This window comes from Hyaena hyaena, unplaced genomic scaffold, assembly GCF_003009895.1.
Source record: "Hyaena hyaena isolate Hyena2069 unplaced genomic scaffold, ASM300989v1 scaffold_32, whole genome shotgun sequence".
NCBI classification, from domain to species: domain Eukaryota; kingdom Metazoa; phylum Chordata; class Mammalia; order Carnivora; family Hyaenidae; genus Hyaena; species Hyaena hyaena.
The window spans coordinates 5,247,035-5,259,534 of record NW_024080663.1 but is presented as its reverse complement, the minus strand read 5'-3'; the positions used below and the strand labels follow the sequence as shown (position 1 = coordinate 5,259,534).

The following is a 12,500-nucleotide window of genomic DNA, read 5'->3' as shown; positions in this document are numbered from 1 at the left end:
CCCTTCTTCTCCCCCTTGTTCCTCCGTCAAGTTCCTCCTAATCCTCCTATACGTGCAAACATATGATATTTGTCCTTCTCTGCCTGACTTATTTCGCTCAGCATAACACCCTCAAGGTCCATCCATGTTGCTACACATGGCCAGATTTCATTGTTTCTCATTGCCATGTAGTATTCCATGGTATAGATAAACCACATCTTCTTGATCCATTCATCTGTTGATGGACACTTAGGCTCTTTCCATGTTTTAGCTATTGTGGAGAGTGCTGCTATGAACATTGGGGTCCATGTGCTCCTATGCCTCAGCATTTCTGTATCCCTTGGGTAAATTCCTAGCAGTGCTATTGCTGGGTCCTAGGGGAGTTCTATTGTTAGTTTCCTGAGGAACCTCCACGCTGTTTTCCAGAGGGGCTGTACCAGTTTACATTCCCACCAACAGTGTAGGAGGGTTCTTTTAATTTTTTTAAATGTTTGCTTAGTTTTGAGAGACCAAGCACATGCAGAGGAGGGGCAGAGAGAGAGGGAGACACAGATTCCAAAGCAGACTCCAGGCTCTGAGCTGTCAGCACAGAACCCAACGCGGGGCTCGAACTCACAAGCTGTGAGATGATGAATGTACCTGAGCTGAAGTCAGATACTGAAACGACCGAGCCACCCAGGTGCCCCTTCTTGCTTTCTTGGTCTCTATATTGCTTGATATTTTAATAATGGGCATAAAATAAGAAAGTCGTTATTCTAAACATGAGCAAAAAGCAAATAAATTTAAAAAGAACACAACAGACCGCAGTGCCGTGGCTTTACAAGCGGCGCCATTCTCAGCATCGGCACGTCCCTTTTTCCATCCACCTCCCACCTGGCCCCCATCCTGGAGGGGACTGGCAGTATCCCTGCTCACCAGCTCATTGGACTTTCGCAGCTAGTGACTACTGAACCCCTGAATGGCTCTGCAGGGTGACCGCAAGGCCCTGGAAGGCCCAGAGGCCGGCTGTGTACGCCTCACTGGGCCTGCATCCGTGCCAGAAGCAGAGCTCAGGACGGAACCGGTCTGCGACGGTCCCTGCAAGTTTTACTGTAATCCCAAGGATGGATGCTTGGCTGTGTGGGGTGTATCTGGGCTCAGATTACACTGTTTTTCTTTTAGTTTTCAGGGAAGTGTGAATACCAGGGTTTATTCACCATCGAGTTTCTCAAGTTCTTTTTAGTAGTCCGTGTTATATTTTGAGCTTATAAATATCAGAACTTTACGAGGAAGGCATTCCAGATATAAATCTGGCTATTCATGGCATGTTGTTTGGCACACGCCTTCCTGCCTATGTGAGGGAAATTCTGTTTATCTTTTTGAAGAGTCAGGAGAACCTCAGGTTCACAGTTCCTTCCCCAAAAGAAGGGACCACTTCAGTTTAGTGGGAGGACAAACAGCTGCCCTTCGCTGAGGAAGGACACTGGGCCCAACAGTGCTGGCTTCAGTTTTGACTTCAGGAGCTAAACTGTTCCTTCTGCCAAAGGCGCGATCAGCGTTCTTGGACAGCGCTCACAGTAAATTACAGAGGCAGTCCAGCTTCGCCATCACCTGAAAGTATACTTCGGTCTCTTTCAGTTTTCTTCAGTGGTTAGCATTTTCTGTAAAATGGGGCTGATAATGCCCACGGCGATTATTTCACTGAATGATCATTAGAGACTGATGAGATTACATAACGTAATAGGAGGGTGACTCGTTCACGACAAAGTAGAGGGCATACGTAAGGCATTTTTAGCCCAGAGCTTTAGAGCAGGCAGACGCCTTTTACAAGCTGTGGAACGGGGCACCTGAGAAGTGACATCACTCGGTGGAGGCCACGCAGCCCGTCTTCGGACGCCATGGGATTGGAACCCAGCCTCTTTCCACGGAGCTGTCCTGCTTTGCCCTTCTTCACGCTACATCTCACGAGAGTCCTGCTTTGTCGTTTGGAGCCTTTTGCGAGGAAAAGCCCAAAACACAGCTCGCAGTAAATGTTTTCCTGAATGAGTCCGAGATCTCCTGCTGTGAGCGATGTAGCACCGGCTGCACCGCTCACCCCGGGGGCTGCCACCAACCTCTCTGTGCCGTAGTTTCCTCAACAACCTCGTCCCGCAGGGGTCTGCCGAGCGTTAAGTGAGGTAACGCATTCAGGGGAATACAGAATAATTATAGGGCTTGGCACATGGTGTGTGCTCTGCGAATACTTGCCATTATTACTATTTATTATTACTATTTATTAATTTACTCACAGAAGTTTCACTTCTGCGAAACTTTGCCTACTGACGGCCAACAAAAAGAAAAAGGCCACGGAACCAAATTAGGAACCCGCCGTCAGGACTCTGGCAGACCATTTGGGAAGGATGTGGAGCAGAGGGGAGCAGAGTACCTTGGGATTACGACTCCTCATAATCTTATTTTCTCCCCAGAGAAGGGCTCCTTTTCCCTGCTCTGGCCCCTGGCTTGTGACCACTAATGGCCAACGTGCTCAGAAGAGGGATGACTGCACCATATTTACGCATGACTTAAGAGGAGCCCAGTAAGCACTGTGGAGGTGCTGGGGGCTCCCCAGAGGCATAGGTGAGAGGAGGTACTTTGTAGCTACTTTGTAGCTCACTTGTAGGACAAGTGAGGAGGGGGAGATCTGCCCTGGGATAGCACAGGGCAGCCTGGGAGAGCTTCCCGAAGCACAGGCTCCTGAAACAGGATTCCTGAAACTTCCTGTGTCTCCCCTTGCTCCACAGGATGGCATTTCAGCCCTACTGAGGTCCAGCTCAGGACTCCTCCAGACCCACTTCCCACCACAATCTCTTCTGGGCCCTTTGGTCTCCTTCACTGCCTCCTGCTGCCGCCTCGGCCTCCGCCTATCCCAGTATCCTGCAGGGAACAGCCAACCTCAGGGATCAGCTATGTGCCACTTCTGTGAAATCTTCGCCACCGCTCCCCTCCCGCCTGCTCCTTCCTCCCCCTCCCCCCCAGCCTATGCTTCTCCATGTCGCTTTCACATTTGTGCTTGAGTTAGAATTCAGCGTTCATCAGTCCTCACCGCCACGCAGGGCCTTCCTTGTCTGTGTCCTTCCCCGCACCCTCCCCTCCTGCCTGTGACAGTCCGTGGAAGTTTGAAAACGAATCAAACCACACCTGGAGGGAGTCTCTAATCCCAGGCGAGGGAGTGAGAATAGTGATGTAATATCGAGGCGCTCCCATCGTCGAGTTGGGAATCTTTCTTTTCTGTTTGACTTCAAGATGCAGAAGTATCCACTTGTTTGGTGGCCCTAAAGAAACGTGCACAACTGAATGTCACCTGGTAACAAATTAGGAGCCTGAAACCACTACCTCATGTCTTGCTTCGAGATTAGCCTTCAGGACCTCCTGATTAATGTTCACAACCAACAAAACCTGTTCACCCAATCTGGTCCTTTCTGCACATTGTTACGCTCTGCAGATTGGCTTAGCACGCTCACCCAAACTTCCATCAGCCCAGGCAAACGCAGATGCTCCGAGTGGGGACTCACCACATCGAACATTCAGGGCAGTCCACCTCCCAGCTGCCCGACAAGGAAGCAGCATCTACTGAGAGTAAATATAAATTAGCTAATGCTGAAGCTGCAGGAATTTTCAGTCCATCTCCTGTGTCTTGAGTGACGATTCCCTCCTCCAGCTACTCATTCAGACATTAATTCTAGGTCTCTCTGTTGCGCTCAGGGTTGAACCTTGTGGTAAAATACTAGTGGTGTAGCAACTGCAGGAAGGCATCTCCAATTTCCCCATCAGAGCAGTTTTAATGCTCTCTTCCAGAGGGCATGAAACATGAAAGAGAAGACCAATGGTTATGGGTCCCCCGAAATCTGCAGAGTCAACACATGTGCGAGAAATTACCGTTTTAACCTTGAATCGTTTTAGCCAAGAAGCAAAATCTATTTTTATTGCTTATGAACACTAGTGCTGAACTGACCACGGGGTGGTGACCTGAAGGAAAAGGAAGGCCCCACGGAAACTGCAGTCCCCAGTGTAAATCAGGACGTCCACGGAGAACCCCAGTTTAAAGGCAGGCTGTGGTAGGGTGGTGGGCTGGGGACAGAGCCTGACCGCAAAGAAGGACCCTGCTGGGCCCTGGATCCCCAAGAATGTGAGGGATCAAAGCCCAGGGATAAGGAAACCCTGGGTCCTTTCCACACCTCCTCGGGGCTCAAAGAGCGGCCTGTGTTTCCCAGTTGTAAATGAGGTCATCCTTGGCGAGGTCTGGATGATAATCGTTTTCCTTTACTATGCTTTCTGTGAGCGAGGCGCTTTGCTAACTGCTTTATAGGGAATATGTTCTTTAATCCTCCCAACACCCCCTTGCAGTAGGTGTTATAATTCAGTTTATAGATGAGGAAATTAAAGTCGGAGAGAGGTTAAATCACTTGCCCAAGATTGACAGCCAGTGGGTGGCAGAACTGGGATTTGAACCCAGAGACTGTCTGGCTACAGAGCCTTGCTTGCCTTAATCACCAAGCTTTTAGTATATGTGCTGCCGAAGCAAGCACATCACCAAGCTTTTAAATAGCACTTTGTCCTAATGAAAACTGATCGTATAATGTCCAGAAAGTGAGCATTAAAAAAAAAAAGACTCTCATTTACCCGGGGATCTGGAGAAATGCCCTTGATCTTGGTTGCCAGTCTCTAAAAGAACAGTTAAGTTATTCTTATCCACCCACCCTACAAAAGTATTTTCAGGATAATGAGTTGGTCATCAGGGCTCATAGAACCTTAGATGATTGAAGATGCTTAGCTACGTCAAGAGCAAATGAGTTTCCACTTCCTTAGCCAAGACTTAAGTCCCCAAACTGGGGCCAGCTTTAGTTCTGTTTTTTTTTTTTTTTTAATTTTTTTAATGTCTATTTTTGAGAGAGAAAGAGGGAGGGCATGCCCATGCATGCATGTGTGTTAGGGTACAAGTGGAGGAGGGGCAGAAATGGGGAGAGAGAATCCCTAGCAGGCTCCACACTGTCAGCACAGAGCCCCACATGGGGCTTGATACCACAAACCGCGAGATCCTGATCTGAGCCAAAGTCAAGAGTCAGACACAACCAACTGAGCCACACAGGCGCCCCTGAGGTCAGTTTTGTGCAACAACCAGTTTGGGATTTTAAAAGCAAATCTTACGTTCCATCTAAGTCAGAAACCAAAAGTTCTTTGTGGAACACCATTAAGGCATTTCTACAGGGAATTCATCTGACATCTGACTGAGAATATCCCTTCTGATGCAAGCAGGGTACTCTTGCGGGGGAGTGGGTACCCAGCCTTTTGTCTCTGAAAATCAGACTTTGATCTCTAGTTGGCCTTGGTGAAGAGGCAGTTTGGTAAATTCTACCCCCTTATTCTTTCTCCATCTCCACTATCACTTACTTTGATGAAGAGCTGTATCACTGGAAGATGGGTTACTGCAGCAGACTCCAAACTGGTTTCCCTGCAATGTGTTTGAATGGGCGTAGGAAGGGATTAATTTGTATATCAAGAGATAAAAAGCTTTCATCTTCTTCCTAAGCTGAAAGAAATGACAAAACCCAAGCAGGTAGTATTACAGTGTATTTTTCCAGGGAGGTTATAAATTCTGAGTTGTAAACTGCAGTGCAAATAGTGTTTTTAAAGGTTTCAAGGGAAATATAAGAAATAGATGCTTTTGAACTTATCATATGGTCATAAGATATTTTGGAAAAATGATCCAGGAAATCTTCCCTTGTGAACATAAACACCACAAACACATATGCTTGTTTGTCCTTTTTGACTTAGAAATCTCATTTTTGAAATTTATCCTTATGAAATAAAAGTTCATTGGGCGCTCGGGTGGCTCAGTCGGTTAAGCATCCAACTCAGCTGAGCTCAGGTAATGATCTCACAGTTTGTTAGTTCAAGCCCCGTGTCGGGCTCTGTGCTGACAGCTCAGAGCCTGGAGCCTGCTTCAGATTCTGTCTCCCTCTCGCTCTGCCCCTCCCCTGCTCACTCTGTCCCTCTCTCGAAAATATGTAAGCATTAAAAAAAAAGAAGAAGAAATTATCCCAAATCCAGAAATTAAGATGTCCATTGCATAGTTTTTGTAATAGCAAAATACTTGAAATAGTCTAAGTATGCCCTGGCTACACATACACACGCATCCCTGATAGAATGTGTACTTATTAAAAATTAAAATTATAAGGCACCTGGGTGGCTCAGTCGGTTAAGCGTCTGACTTCGGCTCAGGCATGATCTCACGGTTCGTGGGTTCGAGCCCCACATCGGGCTTTGTGCTGACAGCTCAGAGCCTGGAGCCTGCTTCTGATTCTGTAACTCCCTCTCTCTCTGACCCTCCCCTGCTCACGCTGTCTCTCTCTCTCTCTCTCTCTCTTAGAAATTAAAAAAAAAAAATTATCAAAGCCATGGAGCAACATGAAATGCTTATTATATAAAGAAAAAAAAGCTAGATATGTAAAATGATACTGTGCCACTTAAATTATATATTTTTTCATTTCTAGGGTTTGTTTCCTTTGTTTCATTTGGTTTGCTTTTGAGTCTGACTCTTCACTTTTCATACCAAGCTGTTCATTCCTCATGGTCACTATTCTTTCCATTGTCTTAGCACCTTTATTTATTTATTTTAAAGATTTTATTTTTAAAGTAGAGGCACCTGGGTGGCTCAGTCAGTTAAGCGTCTGACTCTGGCTCAGGTCATGATCTCACGGTTCGTGAGTTCAAGCCCTGTATTGGGCTCTGTGCTGACAGCTCAGAGCCTGGAGCCTGCTTCAGATTCGGTGTCCCCCTCTCTCTCTCTGCCTTTCCCCTACTCACACTCAGTGTCTTTCTCTCTCTCTCTCTCTCTCTCAAAATCAACATTAAAAAATGAAAAAAGTATTTTTAAGGTAATCTCTATACCAAATGTGGGGCTTAAATGTACAACTCTGAGATCAAGGGTCGCATGCTCTCCTGCTCTACCAACTGGGCCAGCGAGGTGCCCCCACTCCCATTGTCTTAGCGTCTTAAACACACTTCCTTGAATACTTTCAGATTTTTTTCAGGGTACAGATTCTCTTGTTTGTTGTGGTGTTCTATTCCTTGGGTCACCTGAAAAATTTTTCTATGAGCGTTACTTCATTGTCTTCAAGGGTGGTTGCCTGTGGGACTCCATCATTTCCTGGCCTGTGAAGGTGTGGTTTTGTTTCGCCCCTGCCTAGACTCTGGTAATTTCAATGGCCCCAGGCAGATAGTGTATTTCTGTAGCACTTTCCTGGGATAGTTGGGTGAGTCTGAATATATGCTGAGAGTTCAGTTCCCTAGCAAGGGCCTGAATATTTTACCCCTAAGTGGCTAAGTCTCCAGCCCCAACCTCTAAAGCCTTTACTGCTTTCCTGCCCTTTGAGCCTGTGGGTTCGGTTCTCATTAATTGCTAGGATCTGCTTTGTTTCCAGCACTTCAGCTTCCTTCTCTGCCCTCTAACTCTGCTGTTCATTAAAAAGTTTCTGCTTTACCCATCATTTCCAGGTTTGTACAGGGATGTCCCACCCACTATATTGACCAGAAATACTTGTTTTTCCATTTACTGTAACTATGTGAAAATACATGTGAATATAATCAGAGACCAGAAGGGGACTTTGAAAATGAAATGATTTATTATGGGTAGAGATGGTGGGTTTATAGCAACCATTTTCCTCTATTTTGCTAATATTCTGTATTGCCATGATATTGTCTCTCAAACAATATAAGAAAACATCATCTTTTTCACCATTGTCTTTGTTTCAGAACGCATACACTGCAACTGCCATTAATGGGACAGATTTTTGCACGTCAGCAGAAGATGCGCTCAAACTCTTATCCAAGAATTCAAGTCATTTCACATCTGTTAACTGCTTTGGAGACTTCATAATTTTTCTAGGAAAGGTGAGATGTCCTCACTAAAATAATAAATAGAGAAGCTTGGGATCTAAACGTTAAGCCACAGAACAAGGCTTGATTGAGAACGAACGTTTCTTGAGTGCTTGCTCCATAGTGGATGCTATGCCTCATTCTCTCATTTAATCCTTAGTCCTTTGAGGTACCTTATTTTGCAGATGGTAAAACTAAGGTTTAATAACTTATCCAGGATTCCACATCGGTAGAGTCAGGATTTGAATCCTAGCCCTTCTCTCTCAGCAATGTTCAGTTCTCTCTACCATTCTGGCTCCCACTTGTTCATATCTAAAATGAAAATGCTACTGGCCTCATTCAGTGGATATATTTTGTGGGGCTTTTATCATAAAATATATGGAAATAGTACTGAAACCTAGTTAAATGTCTGTATTATTTAAGGGGATTAAGTCCATAAATATAAAGACAGATTGTTAATGTCCCAAGTGGAGCCGAGGTACATTTCCACTGTCATCTGAATAGTATTTTTCAAGGAATTGCATGTAGTCTTATACGTAGTGCAGTGAACGAGCATCTTAGAGCTCCATCTCATGGTGTAAAGGATAAGCCCTGAACTTGGGGCCTCTAGCAACTCTGAACCTCAGTCTTCCTGAGCTATTGATAGCACGTGCCCTTTCTAGCTTGTAGGAAAGACTAACTGAAATATGGATGCAAGTGGTATGATAGCCCCTAATTGCTCATGCTTCAAGTTGAAGGTTCCTTACACTCGACCACATGGTGTGTCCCTTTGCTTGTGATTGTCACCCACGGGGCCTAATTCTGCACACCTGTTTTCCTGATCCCACTTTCATTTGATTGCCTGCCCTTCAAATCCCTGACCCCAGACCCCCTGGCCTTACTGCCACATCTGTGCTATTCCAAGCTAGACATCTTGGCTCCTTCCAACCATTCCTCCTCAAGGACATGAATGCTGAGGCCTTTGGTGGTGCCCCAAAGTGAACAAGATCTTGGTCTCCAGTTGTGACCTGGCCACACGCAAATGTGAGGACTCCTGGCTCATTTAGCATTCTGTGCCTCCTGGGTGTTTGGTAACTGGCTATGGTGCATTCCTATTAGAGTTAACGGTCAGTAACAAGTTACAACATGCATGGAGTTCACAGGCGTATGTTAGTTACAATTAGTTAGTTGCACATATATTTTAAGGCTCAGCTGGGCCCCAGAGATATTTCATGTAGCAGTATCTCCAGAAGCACAAACTGATTATACCTTTCAAGACAGCCTAAAGAATCTAAGTTGCAGTTGTCTTTAAAATGGATAATATCGTTTATGTGAGTTTGGTAACATGTTCTCTAATAACCACTTCAGAAAAATTTTAGAATAAGGTCTCATCTTTATAACAATTATCTTTTGTTTTAGGCAAGAATTCATTTTCCTATATTTCCCATAAGGAACATGTAATTGCTAATAAGCTTCTACTGAGCCTGTAACAACTAGTGATTCTTTGGTTTTTTTTTGAATGAAGTAGCATTCAGACGTTCATGTAGTCTTTGTGGGTCTCCGAGGGCAACGGGGATTCCAGCTGGACTCCATTTTATTTAAGAATTAGGTACAGGGGCGCCTGGGTGGCTTAGTCGGCTAAGCCTCCGACTTTCGCTTGGGTCATGATCTCGCGGTTCGTGGGTTCGAGCCCCGCGTCGGGCTCTGTGCTGACTGCCAGCTCAGAGCCTGGAGCCTGTTTCAGTCTCTGTGTCTCCCTCTCTCTCTGACCCTCCCCTGCTCACGCTGTCTCTCTCTCTCTCCTAGAAATAAATAAAACATTAAAAAAAAAAAATTTAAAAAAAAAAAAAAAAAAAGAATTAGGTACAAAAATTTTTTTTAAAAAAGAGGAACATCATGGTCTGTAATCATGTTGCTGGAAATATAATTACATATGGCAAAAGCTGGGATTAATCCTATTATCTCCCAACACTAGCACTGGGAAGCCCTTCCAGTAATCCCTGGGGTAAACACAATCACATATTAAACTACAGTATAGTCATCCAGTGGATTGTTGCACCATTATTTAAAAATGGCACTTATTATAAAGTAGTAAATGAAGGGGCACCCAGGTAGCTCGGTTAAGCATCTGACTCTTGATTTTGACTCAGGTCATGATTTCACGGGTTGTGAGATTAAGCCCTGTGTCAGGTTTCTCTCCCCCTCTGTCTCTCTGCCCAACCAGCTCGTGGTCGCTTGCTCTCTCTCTAAATCAATCAACAACAACAACAAAAATATTAGACGAAGATACTTTATGGGGGTGTCAAGTGAAAAAACTAAAACTTTTTAGGTATTATTACATCAAATAAATACAAACACTAGCCACAGATAAAATGTAAATACATCTATTCTCTTCTCCTTACTCCAAACTAATTGGATTGTCTTTTGGTATCATAGCTCTCTTTTCATCTTCATTTCAGTGGACCACATTTTCTGACCAGCATTCTTTACACTAGGTACACATAGACGCACACATAGGCATGTATATGAAACTACCACCTGTAATTGACAAAAGTCACTTCTAAAATATTCTGACCAACCAATTTATAAAGATTTTCAGCAAAGTCCTGTTTTGCCAGGTGTTGGTGGTGTGTCTCACTGTATTTGGAGGACTGATGGCATTTAACTACAGCCGTGCATTCCAGGTGTGGACAGTCCCTCTGCTGCTGGTTGCTTTTTTTGCCTACTTAGTAGCCCATAGTTTCTTATCTGTGTTTGAAACTGTGCTGGATGCACTCTTCCTGTGTTTTGCTGCTGATCTGGAAACAAATGATGGATCGTCGGAAAAGCCCTACTTTATGGACCAAGAGTTTTTGGTAAGCAGACATTTCACTTCCCGCTGCAACCTCGATCCCCCAAATCTCAAAAGTGTTGAAGACTCACGCATAAAGGAGGCTCGTACCAAGCCTCATTTACTCTTCCAGAGGGCCCCGTGGGCTTCTACCACTGGCCTGAATGTCCAGAGTGAGATTTGGGTTGTTTTCTGAGGCTGAACCCACTTCCCTTACTGGAACCTTCTCTCTGGAGAGAAGTGACACTGAACAGTTAATACGGACCAGATGACCTTGTGCAGGTGTTCTGGACAGAGCAGTCCAAGTCCCTTTGGTGCTATCAGCCTGGTCTGGCCTTTTGGGTGGTCTGGAGGTTTAACGGTTGATCTCTCTCTAAAGCATCTTTGCCTCCTCAAGCGTCAAACAGACCCTTTGTGTTTCAGGGGGCACCCATGTCTGTGCCCGTGTTGACAGATCTGGTGTTCTCAGGCCCTTTATTAACTGAGGCCCAGCGATGCAGGAAAAGCCACACCCTGTCAAGTCCCATTCGGCTTCTATCTGGAAATAGCAGGCAGCTGTTTCCAACACAGTCGTTGCTTATCTGTCTTATCAGGGACAGACAGAGGTATTTTAACAACTGAATGAAGTCTCTGGGTTGTCTGGGTCAAGTGACGTTTTAGTACTTTTCTTTCATTCTGTTGCCATAAAACTTAAGTGTTAAAGCCCATTTGCTCTTTTTAAGATTTTATTTTTAAGTAATCTCTATACCCAACATGGGGCTCAAACCCACAACCCGGAGATCAAGAGTCTCATGCTCCAATGACTGAGATAGCCAGGCGCCCCAAGCCCTTTTGCTTTCAAACAGCATTCAGAGCACTCCTTGGTTCAGCCAGGCAGTGAAGTTTAACAAGCACTTCTGTGGTTTTAAAATTAAACATATTCTCCGCTTCCTCCATAGAAAACCTAAAAATACAATAGCACTTGATTTGTATCTACCCTAAAGAAAGTCTTTCTGATGGTGGTAGGAAGCTCACCGAGGCTTTATTCCCTGATTTATACTTTTCTGATTACAAATCTACCCCCTAAAAAAACTAATTCAACAGGGAAAACTTTAAGGATTAAAGTCCCCTAAATGATACGGTCAAATAAATGGTTGTGGTTGGTGTGGATACATAACACTGGTCTAACTCATTGTTTTGTTTTTCAGAGTTTTGTAAAAAGGATCAACAAGTTACAAAGCCCGAGGGCACAGAGGGAGGCGAACTCATTAAGGAACGAGGAGGGAACAGAACTCCAGCCCATTGTGTGATAGGTGCCTGTTAGATAGGTGCCCCTGGAAAGTGTCCTTCTTCTAAGAGCCATTCACAGAATAAACGGTAAGGCTGATCGACCTTATTCTTCTTCGTCGTCTTTGTCCTTCTTGTTTGGTCATTATATCAGAGCCGCAGAAGTATAACCTATTCCGGATTCAGTTGTTCCGTATTGATGTATATTCACCTGAGGGTATGAGTAGAAAATAATCCTACCCCGTCCCCCCCAATGTTCCTGAAGATGATTTTAAGATGATTCCAAGTTGGATTTAAGGTGCTTTTGAGGCATGTGAGTCTCCATGAAATAGCGAGGGTCAAACACGCGTTTGAATCCTGGCTGTCATTTTCTGGGTAAGATGGGCAGGTCCCTTCAGTTTGCCAAGCCTCAGTCTCTAGCAAAGAGTGCACTGTCGTGTGGATTAAGTAATGATAAAGTATCTTCTAACAGCACCTGGGAAAGAGGACTTTTTCAACAAAATCTGCCTTCACCTATCTGGAAGTTAGCCAGAAAATAATCAGCCTGTGGCTC

At 44.8% G+C, this 12,500-nt stretch overlaps 1 protein-coding gene across 4 annotated transcripts in view; it reads left to right on the top strand.

Moving 5' to 3' along the window:
- The window catches only part of SLC44A3 (solute carrier family 44 member 3), a 99,582-nt gene extending 87,151 nt beyond the window's left edge, over positions 1-12,431 (top strand). For 2 of the 4 annotated variants that reach the window (XM_039228448.1, XM_039228447.1), the window contains exons 13-14: positions 7,750-7,887; positions 10,470-10,954. In XM_039228448.1, coding sequence (XP_039084379.1) covers positions 7,750-7,887; positions 10,470-10,877 — 546 coding nt within the window. In that variant the 3' untranslated portion in view covers positions 10,878-10,954. Of the gene's footprint in view, positions 1-7,749; positions 7,888-10,469; positions 10,955-11,868 lie in introns of those variants that run through there. The other 2 variants (XM_039228450.1, XM_039228449.1) reach the window with 2 other exon arrangements.
- Positions 12,432-12,500: the final 69 nt, after the last annotated feature.